We start from the raw sequence: 18,712 nt of genomic DNA, 5'->3' as shown, positions 1-18,712 counted from the left end.
AAGGACGTTTTAAAGTAACCAGTGAAATATGAGTGACGCGATATGACGTTACCCATTCCTTAAAAAATATATCACTCTGACATAAGCCATAATTCCGTTATCTAAAGTGCATTTTCGGAAAGTACATCTGGTCTGGAGCCGTTCACGAATCCCTATCTGGCATAAAAATCTACCAACATTCAGAGGAACTCAATCCGCAGAGAGTCATAAAACGTGTGTTAAATGGCTTATACAAAAACCGCATAATACAAAATTGATATATCTGAAAAAGATGCCGTTCGAGAGTTGGAAATTGAAAGGGTCACGTGTATCGGGTTCGGTTCATTGTGTTTCATGACTTTGTAGTTTCGCCCTGTGGGATTAGGAGATGAAGTCGCCCAAATCGGTAATGTCAAATGAAACAACTGGATGTTGAGATTGAATTATTCTTTTGTGATGAACCGAAAAAGATTAGTTCGAACAGATTAATCATTGGTAGGGTTGGGCTAACAGGACTTGTTTATTTATTTATTTTACGGGAGCATCCTGATTTGGAAAATGATTCTGAAAGACACACTTTTATATCATAGATTACAACAACTTGCGTTGAAATACATGTTTTGTACTACCTGAGCTGAAAGGCCTAAAACATAGATGGCGTTAGTCTTATAGCATTCACCGCTCATTCAGTTAGTACTAACCTTTAAATGAAAGCTGCTGCTATTTCATGATATTCTACTCATGAGTTTGTGAGTTATTGTTCTAAGAGTAAAACTACTTTTGTAATTTTCAAAACAATGGATCAACAACAATTTCGTGTTTTGAGTTTGCACTGCTTCTTGATGGGAAAAACACCGTTCGAGCGAAGCAAAGGCTTGAAAAGTGTCATAAGGACTTCGCTCCATCAGAAACAAAAATTAATAATAATAATATTTATTTTTCTTTTTGACATGATTGAACACGTATAGAAATCGTCAGGTAAATAGAAAATAGCATACTTAATAATAGTAAAAGTAAAAGTAAAATTGTCGATAGTGATTCCTTTATATAAAGGTAACTCTGTAGATGATCCTTCAAATTATCGACCAATATCTCTCATTCCTACTATTGCAAAAATAATTGAAAAACTAGTTAGGAAAAGACAATGAATTTCTCCTTCGCTATAACATTATAAGGAAAAATCAATTTGGATTCCAGAGCAACGAGAGCACACATGATGCAATATTCTCTTTCCTGTTTGAGGTGTATTCCAATATGAATGATGGAGATGCTGCTACAGCAGTATTTTGTGACCTTACAAAAGCGTTTGACTGCGTTGATCATGAAATACTGCTACGAAAGCTAAATATCTATGGATGTAGAGGAATAACACAACGGTGGTTTGAGTCGTATCTCAATGGTCGCAGTCAGATTGTGAAAACGATAAAATCTTCAAACAGTATTGAAATAAATACTGGTGTACCACAGGGATCGGTTCTCGGTCCCCATATTATTCCTGTTATATATATAAATGATTTGATGGACATAAGTATATCTGGAACATTCACTCTTTTCGCTGACGACACCACTATATATATAATGATTAAATAATACCCCTTCACTTGAGAGTATTTTTACATACACGAGGTACATCTACACTTCTTTCAATCTCGTTGCGAATCTTTAGAAAGTTGGGGTTGAAGGTTTCTAGAATGTTGGTATAGCCATGGCCATGTATACCATCAAGTTTTCAATCACCTGAAAACAATCATTGAACCATTATCCATTATTAGGACCACTAGAACCTGGTAAACTATCTCTAATGGTGGAACTGTAAATGATTCGTCCTGGCGTACAATGTGTCCAGACATTTTGCAGCCTTCACTATGAGTGGTCTAAACATTGAATGAAACACAAGCACTACAGGAAAATTCTCAAGGCGCTTTAGTGGCGTTGGATTTGAAACGCTGGAGATCAAATTCATTTAGAAAAACGTTCCCAAGAAGTTCATTTCACATAAACGCAGTTCAAAAAATGAAAGAATTCTTGAACAGTGAAGTTCGGGGTGTACTTAGTTGAATCTCAAAACGATGAGCAGTCACAGTCCGTCGCGTGATTTTAATATGTACTGCTCTTGGTGGAATCAAATTAGCCAAGTCAGTTGAATACCTCACGTAAAAGTATCTATAAAAGAGAGACAAATCTCCAACTTTTTTTCCATGTTCGGGACTATCAAGGTTTGCAACTGATGTTCTTTTCTACAATCAGCCGGATGACTCTTTTCTGGATAGAATTCAGCATCTTCGGGTTATGCTTAGGGGCGGAGCTCCATATATGAGAACAATACCCCAAAAAAGGTCTCATAAAGCATCAAAAGTTGCTGAGGTGTTTACAGTTTTCAGGTTCGGAACAGTGTTCCAAGAAAGTCACCCAAATTCTTCATAAAAAGAGTTTATGTTAGCCTATGGACAATGACTTAATAGTTTGCAAAACCGCTTCACGTGTAGCGATTTCTAGCGGGTCTAAAATTGAGAGAAGTTATACATCTTATTAATGGTTTTATATTCGTAAGAGACCATCCTCATGATTGTCTCCAGTTGTCACAAAGACTAACGAACTAACGACTAACTAGCGAGTGAAAGAGTATGCTGCAGTACACTTTTGTTTACCAATGTGAAAGTTAACCTGCAAAAAAGAATTTAATATAATCGTAGAGTTTCACCTCGAGCAGTAGTTAGGCCAATTTAAAACTCGTGTTAATGATTTTGAGAGTATACTAACTACCGCATCGTCAGACAAAGAATGCAGTTTAACCACCGGTTAGTGATAATTCCAGGTCGATCAAGTCGTTACAATAATAACGATCATTACCGGACCAGATTCTCCGCAAGAATAATAAACAAGACCCCCATAGATCTCTGGCGGAATCGAAAACCCAAGGAGGATCTAAGAAAAATGCGTTGTTGGTTCATAAGAAACTTATCGATCGCAGACAATAAACCACCGTTCGTGACATAAATGGCTAAAGAAGAGTGCTCGGCCTTAATCTAAGCACAGTGTGGTTTTCTATTATGTTGTCAAAATGATACAAACGGCCCAATAACCGGGGAGACCAGCTACCGGACAGCTGATAAACAATACGGCCCTCCGGCTCTCCGGCTTGATTCATGACTGGAAAACCACCGCCGCACACTGAGCGCATCTCTCGTTAACTTTGCCAAACAAACGTTCGTATATCTACACGCAATATTTCAAAGTTGCTTTTTATTTTCTCCTCCTTCTAAGGAAATCTGGAACGTCGGGGATGATGTAAAACCCTCGGAAGTAATCGCATCTTTTTGGCACGAGATGAACATTGATCTGTGCCTTTCAATTTCTACGGATTTCCTTATAGTCCTGTGGAAATAATACAATGAAGTGAGTGAATGTATTCTTAAGTAGATATTTTTCTAAATCATTTGAAAATTTTTTTCATATACAGAGACTTCCGAACTTTGACAATTGATGACGGCAATCTTGTTGAAGCTATATCTGTCAAATCAGTTTTCATTCATTCAGTCTGTTCTGCCAAATCATCATGAACGGGCTTTGCCCAGTCGCCATAACCAAATTCAGGTCCACTGGTTTAGTTAACGATCAACCAATAACCGTACGTTGACGAAACGTAAGATATGTCAAAAACATCGCTGCTGTCTGTGAGAGTGTGCAGGAGAATCCGAGGTAGTAGATATCGCGTCGCTCACAAGAACTCGGCCTTTCGCATATCACAACTTAGTGAATTTTGCGTCATGACTTGGGCCTGTACCCTTACAAAATTCAACTGAAGGTAAACGGCCATAGACAACGACATGTGATCGCTGAATGGGCTCTGAAGCAGTTGGCAACTAACCCTAATTTTCATTGAAAAATCATCTTCAGCGATGAGGCCCATTTCTGGATGAATGGGTACGTGAACAAACACGTGAGATCCACGAGCTTTCAATGTATCCCGAAAAAGTCACTGTTTGGTTTTTGACCACGTAAGACTCTTTCTTGTGGGGTTTTCTTAAGTCGAATGCGAATAAACCACAAACCACTGCGGTCCTAAGAGCCTACATAACCTATGCCATCGATCAAATTCAACCTGATTTATGCGCCAGAGTCATGGAAAGTTGGACGTTTCAGATACGCTCCAGCACCCAGAGAAGCCGTGGCGGACATTTGAACGAATAAAAAAATTCGATGATTACATTTCACACACAATTTGTTTTATTTGAAATTGAATATAGAAAGCGCCTTATGAAATACCCTATTAATATAGATCTTTTCTTCAAATGACATCAATGAATGACTACTATGTCTTTTGGATGATCTGGCATTAATCTACAGAAGCCTTCAAAAGTGCAAGGATTTCCGGAATATTGAACTTTCACGAGAGATCATTAAGTGAAAACGACAAAGACCTCAAATAATTCAAGTTTAGGTATGCTCCACAAATTTTAAGATACTGTCAAAGACACCTCACTTTAAGTTTGTATGGTGTGTGCATAAAAACAGAAAAAAATACCATAAGGAAGGTTTATCGGGTGTATTTCCCTAAGCCAGAGACTGCAAATCAATTAATACCAAAATCCTGGAAAACATTAATAACTGAAGGCTTTCAAAAGGTACCCGGAGATATTTGGCAGGTGGCAAAGAAAATGGTAGTTTTGGAGAAGGCTTGGATGAATTTGTATAATCCTCAGAGCGAATTTGGCTCTGATATAGGTACATAAGAAAAACATGGTTATTTCCAAGACCAAAAACGTTTCCATTTTGTTCGGATAGTATTGGAAAATATCACTCAAAAACGTACTACCACAACTTTACATTTATGTTTGATTTGTGAAATAACACCCATTTTTTTACTTTCTATGAATAATAAGGAATGAAAAACTCCACGTTTCTGCTTTTTAACCAGTGTGGCTTTTACAGGAAAATGTAATTGAAGTTCTGCTTCATAGAAATATAATGTTTGCGATCATGAACTTGTTAGTAGGCATATCATTTGGAATCAACATATTTGAGAAACTGCTTGCAAGCCATAGAACCAAGGACATTTTCGATATCTGGAATAGACTCAAAGTAGTAAAATCACCTATCATTATATAATTCGAAGTGAATTACTCATCTTCGGAAAATGCCATTGCGAAATTTCATTTCCGTTTTTCAAAATGTAATCTTTAGATCCTACGAAAGCTCAACCTTGTTCGATATCAAGTCCATCCGCGTTTATTTTTCTCGTAAACCATTTTCTGCTCTTCAGATTTCTATCTTGGCCAGAATCACATGCTCGAATCCGAAATTACGACCTGAAATTTGGAGCTCTTAACTTTTTTAAAAAAACTATAATAACCACTCCTTATTGCAAATGCGAACCGGTAAGCAAAGGCTCGTAACAGTTGAATACGATTGGATGAATGCAGTCAATCATGGGAGACCCGCAATTACTGTCTAAGATATCGTGGTGTTGGGATAATTTTCTGTGAAAACTTACCGGGAATGCATATTAAGTTTCATCCGCGCGTTCAACGCAGCTTGATATAGCTTTATAAGGGAAGTAACTGCTTTTGATTAACGTCGGAGGTAATTTCAGTCATTTTTTAGCACGAACTACTGTGACATCGAATAAATTGTAATTTCAAATAGTTGGTATGTATCTAAATGCATCATTATCGGCGATAAAGTTCCTGAAGACCTTTTTCCAATTGGATTTAGTCTCCAGCGATTCAAATCCATTGTGATTTTCCTGTAGTGCTTGTGTTTTGTCCCCAAAAAATTTATTGCTTCTTTTTTTCTTTGTAAGATTCCCACATTTTTTGTATCAAGATGGAGAAGTAGAAGACCAAAAACTTTCTTTCCTAAAATTTTCTAAATTATTCCTTTGAGAACAAATATAAAAGCAACCAAATTTGAATGAATATATCACAAAATAAAGAGAAACCAAAGGTGTATAATGTTCACTTCTAAAATATAAACATTGAATGAAAATGCTGTTATATATTTTACCTTGAATTTTTATCCATGAAAGCAAGATGAATATATCTGGCTCTGATTCGAATATACCTAAAATATATCTTTAAAAATTTGCTACACAACCCCTATCACACTTTTGATAGTAGCTATATATGTTATGTGAATATGGATTATATTTGTTCAGGTACAAAACCACACGAACAACTCATTTAAGATCGAATCAGGAGAGCGTGGAGGCTAGAGCTGATTCATTTTGCTAAGAATGACTGTATCAACAAACTGGTACCACAAATGGTGTATCCCCTGTTGATAGGTATTTTATTGTGTTTTTTATATTCAGAGTGCACAAGGTTCAATTCCTTGAAATGTGTGCAGATTCATAATTTCTGAAATTCTGAGATCATACCTATACAAAAAAATGGGGAGTTGTTCTTTTTTCAAGTTAACCAATGAATTATATTCTGATAATAGCACAAGTTCCTTTCAATGTTGGCTTGATACTATTCTCCAATGTTATGTAATCGGTCGGTGGCCAGGCGGTTCGACGTGGGTGCTTTGTTCACTTACTCGAATTGACTGCCGTTTTGGTCGGTGGTTCAAGCCCTAGTCTGAACTCTCGATTTTCACTTGCTATCGTCCAACCCGTGTTAGAAATCACACGTTAAAAGGTAAGACCTCGTTAGTCATTAGCTCGCACAAGCTCTACTTCTGAGGGTTGTCTTTCGTAGGGGTGCTACAGCTGGTTGACGGGAAAACAGATTTTAAACAGAGTTTAAACATATTTTAAACAATAGATTTTACTTGGGTTCATGTATGAACGTCTTCAAGTCAATTTGGTCATTCGGTGAGTATTCCGAATTATTGAATTTGACAGTTTCCGAGCATTTCAGAAGATTTTTTTGAATGTAATAGGTCATAGTCGTGATTGAACTCATCCCTTTATGCCAAAAGATAATTGGCAAATGTGGAATTGGTTTTCACACTCAACAAATTAACTTCATGGTCTTTTATTCAATGGGAATAAATACTCCCCGTTTGACCAATAAACATTTTTGGGCATGAATCACAAGTCAGCTAGTACACTCCTGTCTCCTATCTGATACTGAAACTTTTGTTTTTGTTGTTTTCAATGGATTTATTCAAATTATATGTTCTGTGAGCCATGTCTAAGTATTTATTTTTAAAAAGAAATAAGCAATATCATTGGTGAGTTCAGCAAAGCGTTTCAATGTCCTATAACGCTTATTATCGTTTCTTGGAGTGGAATAGACCTGGTGAATGACTTATTTTCGTAATTTTTTGCAGATAATATAGTTTACAGCAATTTGTTTGATGAAACTCGGTTCTTTCTGAGAATTATTTTCTACCAGTGAAATATTTAGTAGAATGTGAAGCATACTGTTGAATGCTGCTACTTTTGTTGCTACTTCATTGTTGATTTCAGTAATAATCAAATTTAGACAATTATACACCTCCATTTCAGTGGTGAATTTATTTGACTGGTGAATGCAATTGACAAAATCGACAAACTTGCCTAACTGTCGATATGTAAAGCAGATACCATCTACGTTATTTGTAAGGTTCCACTATCAAAAATCTAATAATAACAAAGTATTATCAACATTGTTAATTTTCATCAAACAATCTCTGCCAACGTCATACTCAATTCACAATTCCAATGACATGAGTTATTCTGAAACTTGTGTGAATTTATGATATTATTTCTAAAAAATTTCAACTGCTGAATAAGTATTTGATCAATAAATTTTTGCAGTAATGAAAGCATCCTGATTTATGTGTTTCAGAATCACCGATATTAATTCAAATTGCGCGGACTCTTCCCTCCCACATTATCGATTCCGCAATCAAAATCGTTAAGAATGCGTTCAGAAACTGTCGGCACTAATTCCAACAGCAGATGAAAGATATACACGAAGTCAGGCCGAATCTCTGTTCTTCTTCGAGTTGTTATTTAGAAGTTAGTCACACTTGAACGAAGATGCCTTAGGAAACAAATCTGCTCTTTTGGGCGGAAAATTAAATAATTTGTAAATGCACCGTTTCAATCATCGGCTTTGCTTTAGATTTTCAATTTGCATTTCGACTGATGTTCAACTAATCTTCAAGTTCCATTCGAACAGAAAATTATCCAAAGAGATTAAACAATTTGTTTTCGTTTGATAAAGTGCTTTGTTTGTTTGAGATTATTTGGTCGCGCGAAATCAGTCGAAGATGTTCCAGAATGGTCCAGGAAGTTTGAAAAATGGCAATGAAGATTATTAACACGTGCTTATTTTCATTTAAAAATATGCATACAAAATAACTGAATCTGAGTATCTACAGAATTTACAAAATTTTAATTTTTTTTGGAGTGGATAGAACTATTCGTTTACTTTTTACAGAGGTAATTTTTGCAACTTTAATAGTATTTCAGAATCGACGAAATTACTAGGAAATAATGTTAAATCTGATATGAGCTGGAAATGTCATATACAGTGTGACCATTTATCGTAGTATTTTTCATTTGAAGCTTTATTCGAAACTTCCAAATTGTACTACTGTTGAAACCTTCATGAAACTTTTTTATTTTGGTAATACTGCAATACACACATATTTTTAGTACATAGCGGCATATTGAATGTGTGTTTTTCTACAAAATTAAAATAGGCTATTGAAATTTTGTCAATATGATGATGCAATTTTCACATATTTCTGAGCCTTGTTCAGGTAACTTGATAGAATATCTATTGTTAAGAAGATAGTTTGCATTCAAAAGTATAATATTATAATTTCATAAACTAAAGTTTACGATTTGATCTCCACAAACTTTATTTGTAAAACATATCACGACATGTTCTTCAACAACAGTGATTTGAATACTGTGATTTAAATACTGTTGAAGAAGCTACTATGTTAGCGAAACATGTCGTGATATATTTCCCAAATAAAGTTTGTGGAGATCAAATCATAAGGTGTAGTTTATGAAATTACTATGGATCTTCATCAAGTAATGGCCGAATCAATCAGAAAAAAAAATATATAGTTGAGACAAACAAGAACAGTGACAGCAGAGAAGTTAGCAATGTATGCTTCAGATCACTATACTTTTTCAGGATAACTGAGGAGAAAGATGGATTTTTATGTCGAAGTAATGTCAATATTGAAAAGGACAAATACTGTTGAACAGAATATTAATTTGAATTATGAAATTTTCTACATCCACTTGCATAAAGATGGATTAATTACAATTTTTATTTTTTTCTTAGATAATTTAGGCTATACAATTACTACACCTTGTCATTTGTTTATTTTTTATCTGAAACACATACAGGGTCATATATTTAATGAATATATACTACATATTCACTATGATGCATCGACCGTAATGTTTCCTATTAAATAGTCACCTTAACGAAATTGAAAGAAATAGCATTGCAATCCAATGCTTTAGCAAAGGAAGTAGTTGTATGTTTGTATTCAATCCAATCATGACACTGATTTGATTTCTAAATTCTTGGAACCTATCTCGTATGGCGGAGACGGCCCTGATTTGCGAGTTAATTTGGTTCGAACCGAGTTCATTGTGCAAATTGGTTTAGATTTACGGCACACGTAAGAGTTAGCCAGAACAAGCGAGCAATAAAAAGGGCACTAAAATGGATTCGACGTGTAATATTTTGTGACCAATATAGTCAGCTGTAAAAGTGTTTATTCCTTTATCTACATGCCAACAGCGTTGTTAGCAGGGAAGTTAACAGTCGACTCAAGACTTACTTGTGTAAACAATGTGTTCTTTTCATCTTTTGATTTATTATGGTACCACTGTGGCGCCTGGAGGATCCAGCAGGCCACCGTTGCTGCGATCACGTTTGTTTTACGGCGATATGTCGGTTTATTCATTGCAGCACTATTTTGGAATGATTTTTGAAGAAAAATTCTTGTTTCACAATGTTGGTTCATTCAGATATGATAGGGAATTGTTGAAGAGGTAGCAAACAATATGAATTCTCTAATCACGTTTCTTTGTTTTACTACATTCACTAAGTTTTTAGTTAGTTTCAACCCCGCATTTTCGTTTTCTTTGCCTCCTGTTATCTCCGAATAACCGCACAGATGATTGTGATTTTAATATTTCCACTTTCTTTATCCATTTTTTCGCCTTTCAAGAGATCGACATATTACAAACTTTGATCAGCAAGGTCAAATGAGGCTCCCAAATGTGGTAGGTAGCTTCATCATCAACCAATTTTACGTATAGCTTCAATTGCAAGACCTCTAGTTGAAACTACAGCCCAAAACCACTGTTGAAAGTTTTGTTCACCTTCAATATTGGTGATTAGAGACTCTTGTGGATTGAATGGAACTGGTCGAAACTTGATGAAAATCTATGCTAATCAAAACTTGATTATAGTCCATTGCGATTTTCACTATATAGGTTCACAAAACGAAAAAGATCTATAAATAGATGATTATTACATATTAATTTAAATAGGGTGGCTAAAATGATTATTCGATAAGAATGGATAATTCAAAAAGATAGCTATTTGAATTTATTTGATGTTTCATTAGAAATTGTCAATTTTTGAGTTTACTGATTTTCATGATTTGTTGTAGGTTGAGTTTTGAACCGTTCTTCTGGAAATGCAGAGTTTTGAATTGATAATTGAACTTTTGTTCACCTGTGAGGAACTGAGAATTCATTTTACATTCATGTACTTTCATACGTGCCTTGAATGTTCTTCCCGTTTGACCTAAGTATTTAAAACACCGTACATGACCCGCACAATGTATAAATGCCTGATCTATCTGGTATCATGACACCAAACTCTTGTCTTCATTATTTTCATTACGCAATACGCAATTATTATTGGGTTCAAACGCAATATTCACCACTCTGTTTCTTATATATTAGAAATCGGTATAATGGGTGAGCATAAACATATTGAAGGTCTATAATTTCTTTCCTCGACTCTTGGAAGTTAGTGCTAGTGAATTGAATATCACTTCCGCTTTTTTCAGGTGGTTAAAGCTAGCCTAGAGTATAAAATGTTATGATTGAAGAGTAATGTCATGAGCCCTGCTTGAAGGAATTATTGGAGATACCGGAATACGTGTCGATTCCACGTCTTCCACGTCCATGCACATGTTTGCTACTTACTTCTCTCAAGTGTCTCAGTGTCACGATCCCTAGAAGTTTTTGCTCACATACTTCTACGTGAATCATTTCTATTTTTGTCGTAAATCGTACTGTAATCTTCAGAAGGTTCAGAAACAAAGTTACTCTTACGAAATTACTCCTGCTATTACCTCTCGTGATATCAAGTTGCTCTCTCATCCGAATGAAATATTGATTCATGTTCATAAAAAGGACCTACTGCCCTACAAGGGTGTCGGTTTCAGCCCTTATATAATTCGGGCAAGGCACCCTCACTCCCTCTGCCACAGAGACGAGAATCGATAAACTTATAGAATGATCCCCGGCGATGATTCAAAACTAGCATCGCCGTTAAAAAAGCGAGTAATGATAAAAGCTTTCGTTAGATTGGAGTGGGTAATTCGGGAAATATTAAAGTTCTTCCAAACAGAACACGAAAGGCAATAATAAGACCCCCCGGAATACGGCCGTCATCCAGGTATTCCTCCGGGAGACTGTGAAACAGTAATCTCAGATTAGGAACGAAGAGCTTTTTATTTTATAAACATTGAGTTTTTTGTTTCGAATCTGATTTGATAGTGATCTTTCGGGGAGTGCCACGAATTTGGCAAAAAACAAGTAATGATAATAATTTTCAAAAAGGGTTACTTGGGTAACAGCATCGTTTTTTCTTAAAAAAACAATTTTTTGTTTTTATCAGTTCGGACTTCCATTGTCTAATATAATATAAATTGATTTGAAAACCCTGAAAAAAAACAATTAAAACATTAATAAGATAAACCGAAAATAACAATTTTATTAAACAAAAAACTGCCAATGGGATCGCCACTTTCACCTGTTATAGCCAATGTATATATGGAGTGGTTTGAAACTCTGGCCATTGAAGAAGGCCACAAGAAGCCCCGAGTCTGGTTGAGATACGTAGATGATACCTTCATAATATGGAATCATGGGAATGAAGAAATAGACACTTCTCTGAAGCACATCAACAACGTAAGTCCTTCCATCACTTTCACAATGGAGAAGGAAGTCCACAACGAATTGTTTTTCTTAGACTTATTGGTGAAAAGGACCGACACTAAATGGGAAACATATGTATATCGAAAACCCACTCACACAGGACAGTATCTGAACCAGAAATCCAACCACCATCAATCGACTAAGAGAGGAATCATCAAGACTGTACTTGACCGTGCTTTTGGGCTCTGTAATACAAAGGAAGGTCTCGAAAAGGAACTAGGCATCATTAAAAATGACATACAACGGAATGGTTACTCCAGAACGGTGGTAGAACAGGCCTTAGCTAAAACCAATACTTGTACTCCCCTACATCAGAGGATTATGGGAAAGGATAGGAAGGATTGGGTCCAAGTACAACATCAGGACCTGCTTCAGATCTGGGAACACTATCCGTAGCAGTCTTATAAAAACCAGGCCACCAAACGCGGACTGCGATTCCAAGAATTGCATTTACCGGGTACCCTGCGAGTGCGGAGAATCATACATCGGTTAAACTAAGAGGCCATTGAAAGTTCGCATTGCTGAGCACAAGAAACACACAGCGAGGAGAAATCAGCAAATCCGGAATAGCAGAGCATGTTTGGACTCATCAACATAACATCCAGTGTCAAGCTGAAATCATTCACAAAGAGGAACACTCGTTTAGGAGAAAATTCAAAGAAGCCGCGTATATGTTGTCCAACAACGCATTTAGTCAAGCTAGTGTAGAGATACGTAACATATGAAAACCTCTAATCAAGGGAAAAACGACCAATTCCCACCAAACGGTCATCTCCCGTTAAAAACCAATGAAGTGGAAAAAGTGAAGAGGGGATAGGTGAAACCCGAAGACGATTGTGGATACTAACAATCGAAACGTCGTGACATAACTTGGTTTGAAATATTTCAATTTTTATTTTTAATTTTTTGTTAATAATAATTTTTAATTTTTATTTTTCAGCTTTTAATAATATTTCAATTTTCATTTGTTTGGTTGTTGCTTGTATGTTATTTATTTGTAATTTCAGTTTTTTGTTTAATAAAATTGTTATTTTCGGTTTATCTTATTAATTTTTTAATTGTTTTTTCAGGGTTTTCAAATCAATTTATATTATATTAGAGAATGGAAGTCCGAACTGATGAAATACACCACGAAACATTGTTGAATTTATATAAATTCTTCTTCTAACAAACGTTTGTTTCACGTATTTGTTACTGTTTCGAAAGTTTCATTCATTCAGTGTTTTTTATTGTATCTGAAGAAGAATTTGATTAAATTTGCATAGTTGGCAAGAAAATAATTGTTTTTCAAGAAAAATTGATCCCATCACCCAACTAAAATTTTTTGAAACAATACCAGTTGAATAATAATTATGACTTGTTGTAAATAAAAAAATTGGGAAAATAGATAAAATAATAGATATCCTTTTTCAATTTGTCGTTTAGTAGAAGAAGTTCAGGTCTATGGATTTTTAAAACGATGAGTACGGTATTATCAGATACCAGAATTGCTTTGGTGAAATACGAGGTTTTTACCTGAAAAAACATTTGATATTCAAACCCAAAAGTACAACGAATAACTCCTTTTTTTCTTTCAAATTATTCATTCGTGACCCCGATGAGTACCATTAATGCATTTTATAGCACATCGAAGCCAAGAAGTTAATTCGATGATCATTTTTTTTAACAAGTAGTTCATATGTCTTGACAGATTAACAAAAGAGTCAGTTGCAAATAAGACAATCGTATTTTGTGAATTTTTCTAAAAGTCACCAAGTTATTGTTCTGGAACGATGGTGAACCAAACAAGGAACATTACCATATCAATGAAAGGGGAGGTAACTCGACTCAATTCAATTTTGATTCATTTTTGATGGTGTCGAATGTTAATTGCAGAATTTCTCATTTTACGAATCAATGTACGAGTTAATCACTGGCCGCGGGGAGCTATTTCACTGCAATTGGGATCGGTTTACCAATAATTTACAGGATTCAATCAATCAAATGGCCAATCATGCAATTTAAAGCCGAATATTCGCATCATGAATTGGAGATTTGTCAGTCGTAAACTACCTTTTTCGAAGCGAATGAAAAATGCCAAGATTCATTATTAAAATTATAAAACGTGGTAATTTCGTTGTTGTATATGCCGATTTGATGTCATTGAACGGGCATTATGGAGAAAATTATTCATTACCATTGGCCAGTGCACGACATGTGACTTTTTAAAAAAGTATGATGCAGGCCCAATAATATTATCATCTTATAAGAATTTTTTCAACCCAGCAGTGTTTGGAATCCATTGAGCCGTTTTCTAATAAAGTTTTATATATTTTTCCCAACGTATCCTATTTTTTTAAAGTATATTTATGAATGATGTACTGTTAAACAATAAATAAAAAGATTTGGACGTAGCTTATATAGAATAAATTATATATAGTATATTAGTTGACCTGTGTCTTTTTTCTTTATCATGTTGGTCAAACAGGGAAACTTATTTTTGAAAGTTTAAAGGCTATTGAAGTAATCTTTGATGTTTCTTTGGTTTTTACCTCCCACAAACTGAGAAATGAATCGATTTACAAAAAAGAAAAATCTTCTCAGGTGTAATAAGAAGAAAACTGAGATGTTTGCCCTTGTATTCAATTTTAATCCTACGAATGAATATTATTGATCGTGATTTTCAACGTAACAGACAATGAAAGGACTCGGTTTCAAATCCAACATTCGAACAGTTTTTAAAACTCTAAATGATCTGAGATGAGTTTTGATTAAAACAAAACTGGATAAAATTTTTCTGACTCAGAGTACAATCACCGTATGCCACTGTCAACATTTCAAGTGTTCAAAATTGGAGTGTACCAGCATAAAAACATAAAAAATTGCTAATTGAATGTACATAGCCTGCAAAATTTGAATAATCACTGACATCGTACAGTTATATCAGATGAATGGAATCCTTCTTCGGTTAAGGTGAAAGAAAACTCCAATAGGAGCGATTTACCGTCACTCTCAAATCGACGAGTGTTTACAAATACATTATTTTTACTCTCCCATTTATCTCCTCAGTGGCTTCTCATCACTCGCCAAATAGTAAGAAGGGGCACGTTCGACTGTTTGTCCTGTTGACAACTCTATCCATTAGATGGCGTCCGGCCGCAAATATCAGATGTCCGCGGTCAGTCGAGGAATCGAACCCTATTTGATTTATTAGCTTCATTTCCGGCAAAATATACTGTCATACTTCTTATATGCGGCTCATACGCAACTCAATTACAGAGACGGTTTCTCTTATTTGATAGACTTAGTTGTTCTGGGTGTTCGTCTCTGTATTGGATTTATTGCTTGGACGTAATTAGATTGGTGGACGGCTGCAGTGAGAGGCTCCCCTGATTGATGAGATGATTTATGGAGAGCTGATAGGAAATATGTTTTGGAGATGTTTGGGGAGATACCTGGAGACATGATTATAATGAATAGTGTTCTGTAAAAGTTCTCATCGACAGGGTTGCCAATTTAAGCTTATTCTTTTTTACATACTGGCATTTATCGAAACTGTTGTTACATAGAAGGAGATTTCATGGTCAATTTTAGGATTTGCTGTATTAATCTAGACCTTTTTTGTTTGTCTGTGTATTGATTCTCAATCTCTAAAACGAATCCTAGATATTTCACGAAAATTATACAATTTATTAAACTATAACTTAAATTATACCACTGACTTAGGAAATATCGTTACAGTTATGTATCAAGGAAAGAAACAAATAAAAAAATATAATACGAAGCCTATTTATAGAAATTTCCCGAGATTGCTTAAAAAAAATGTTCTACTTGGCTTGGTTGTTCTTTCACAAAAATATTTTCCTGTTGATATATTTCTAAATCAAAGTGAATGATATATGCACGATTTATTATTTATTGCAATATTTCTCTGGCCCGCATTTTTAGATTCAAAGGACATTCAGAAGGATGACAACATTGAGAATATTGAACAAGGAATACTCGTATCACTAGTCCTCAGTTTAATTCTAGAGGTGCAACTCACAAAGTTGAAAAATTGAATATGTTTCATCAAGTTCTGACTTAATTTTCGAGTTGACTTATATTTGTGTATTATCAAAAAAGTTTCTCCAGCATAAAACAATTGAACTGAAGTTGTTTCAATGAATAATTTTTCAGGATAATATTGAATAAAAATGGAACTAAACCATTCAAATTTATTTTTTGTCAAGTAATTCAATTGAGTAATTATATCATGAATCTCTAGTACTCACCTGTGATAGCCAAACTGTGAAAATGTTGTGTGTATGAATGTTATAATGGATCTGAAATTTTTTCAAATATAAGGAAGTTAACGTATTTTGAAAACATTATACTTTACTGTGAATTATTTTGGGTTTCTGAGTGTACTTTTGACCGACAAATTTGTATTTTCTGACAAAAAGAATTTTGAAACCAGTAAAAAGACTTTAGAAACTTTTCCATTTCCTCTCGTATTATATATAGTTTTCACCTTGGTTTTTACAACAGTAATTCTCTACTATTTTGCAGTTCCAGGCCCGGTCGTCCGCCAAAAAGGGCTCCCGTAGGGCTGAGTTTAGCCGCCTCCCATTTACAGCACCAGCAGCTCAAAAAACAACGGATGGATAACGGAGAATATCCATACGAAAACGGACACATGGGTGGTGAGTTTTTTTCATATATTTTATTGTGTCAATATAAATTTGGCGACTTATAATCAACAGAATCAGTCAGTACATTTTTAAAATTATGACATATCTGCCATTTGAATTTTCATGAACAGGCAATATTGACATTCAAAATTCGAAGTAACATTATGTACATTATTTTGTTTTATTGCAAAATACCTTTGATTTGATAGATGAATGCTCATTCATGAGTTGATTTAAGATTGTCAGTGAGTTCCTCTCTTTCACAGGCTGTCGGAATTGACATTTCAGTGGATAGTTACATGAAGTAACAATACAACCAACGACTCAGGATGAAAACAAAATAGATCCTACTATATTTCCGTTGGAAAATACGTTGTACCGCTGAAGAAGATCAGGTTCTTGTGTGCCCTAGGAAGTATGTCAAAGTACCATCTTTCTATGAACTTTCTACATTTGAAGTTCTGTCTCGTCCACATTTATTTGCGATTATCACAATATTACTCTTTTTCAATTTATAACACTAATCAAACCCTGTTCTGCCTGTTCTGTCATTATTCAACAATGACAATGACAGCATATGCGTATTATGCCTATAATTTTCAAAATTGTGTACGAAAAACTATTTACAGCAATTCCCAACTATTTACAAGCTATTTACAAACCATAATGTCCCATCTTTACAAAAACAGTTAGGTATTTGAAAAACACCCTTCGATTCACCATACTTCATCCACTTCGTAACACCTTTGATGGACCTTCTATCCTTTCAGCGAAGTGTACCTGATCATTTGGAATATCTGAAAAAGTTCTCCACCAAAAAAGATGCTTAGATACAGTAAAATAATTTGGTTACAAACACAAGTATAATCTGCCCCAGAAAATCAAAACGATGTTTATTTCAATTACAGGGAAGACGATGAGTAACTTCGTATATAATATTCTGAAGAGTATCTACCACGTCATCTGTAAATATCCTGACACTAAATAAAAACTGCTTTTCCTAAATTTGTTTAAGTTTGTTTGTGCTTTGAAAGAAATTTACTCATACGATTTTGCTTGAAATAACATTTCATAATATATTTACATGTTTCATATACAAAAGTCATCACAAAAGAGAATGTGATCAATCTTTATTTCATCTATCCCTTTGATGAATTTTCCACAACTTCTCATTACCACAAATTTCTCACAAATTATAAAGGAGTGTTGAATAAAAACATCTATTAGAAAAAAATTGTTGCCTTTACGGTTATTAAATTGTTTATCGTTATGTGTAACTGTGAGTTCCCATTTGAAAAACAACTAATCAAAACCATGCCTAGTAACCGCAATTCTTCAGGTACTGAAAATACTAATTGAAAAATAAATTACTCACAAATAGAACATTTTTTCAATAAGTAGTAATGATCAAGTTGGAATGAGCTTGACAAATTATTCAATAACAATAAACTCAACACGCGTGGTATTAACAGCACACTCTTTGGAGGTCAAAGCCGTAGCAAATGGCAACGACCAAACGACGTCATGAATATTCCGGTAGTTTTTTTATTGAAGGAGTGACAGACACGATTTGAAGAACTCGTAAATTGTTCGTTTTCCTCTGTTTCTCAATCTGTATTAGGTTTTTTTGCGACTAACAATCCACTATATTATAGATTTGAGGGTCTAATGATCACCATTGTTTCAGTTTCGTTACGTCAAGAGGTGAAATTCTGAACAGTTAATTGATAAAGAAATACAATTCATTGTTATTCAATACGAATTTTTTTCAATTTTCGGGAATACTGACACTGGGTTTAACTTTCGAATTGACAATCTTTTTCACTATAACAAGTGACACTATCTGAAATGTGTTGTGAATGCTGAATAAAAAAAGTGTGACATAAAAATCTGATGTTCTTCAATAACATCGAAATATGACAACAGTGCAAAA

General features: G+C 34.7%; 1 protein-coding gene across 4 annotated transcripts in view; it reads left to right on the top strand.

Moving 5' to 3' along the window:
- The window catches only part of dac (dachshund family transcription factor), a 374,594-nt gene that overhangs the window by 87,641 nt on the left and 268,241 nt on the right, over window positions 1-18,712 (top strand). For 2 of the 4 annotated variants that reach the window (XM_074176210.1, XM_074176207.1), the window contains one exon: window positions 16,664-16,791. In XM_074176210.1, the coding sequence (XP_074032311.1) occupies window positions 16,664-16,791 (128 nt within the window). Of the gene's footprint in view, window positions 1-16,657; window positions 16,792-18,712 lie in introns of all 4 variants that reach the window. The other 2 variants (XM_074176206.1, XM_074176209.1) reach the window with 1 other exon arrangement.

This window comes from Leptinotarsa decemlineata, unplaced genomic scaffold (assembly GCF_025532065.1).
Source record: "Leptinotarsa decemlineata unplaced genomic scaffold, Ldec_3_MD MMD2_tig00001621_RagTag_RagTag, whole genome shotgun sequence".
NCBI classification, from domain to species: Eukaryota; Metazoa; Arthropoda; class Insecta; order Coleoptera; family Chrysomelidae; genus Leptinotarsa; species Leptinotarsa decemlineata.
This window is presented reverse-complemented; position numbering and strand designations above follow the sequence as displayed.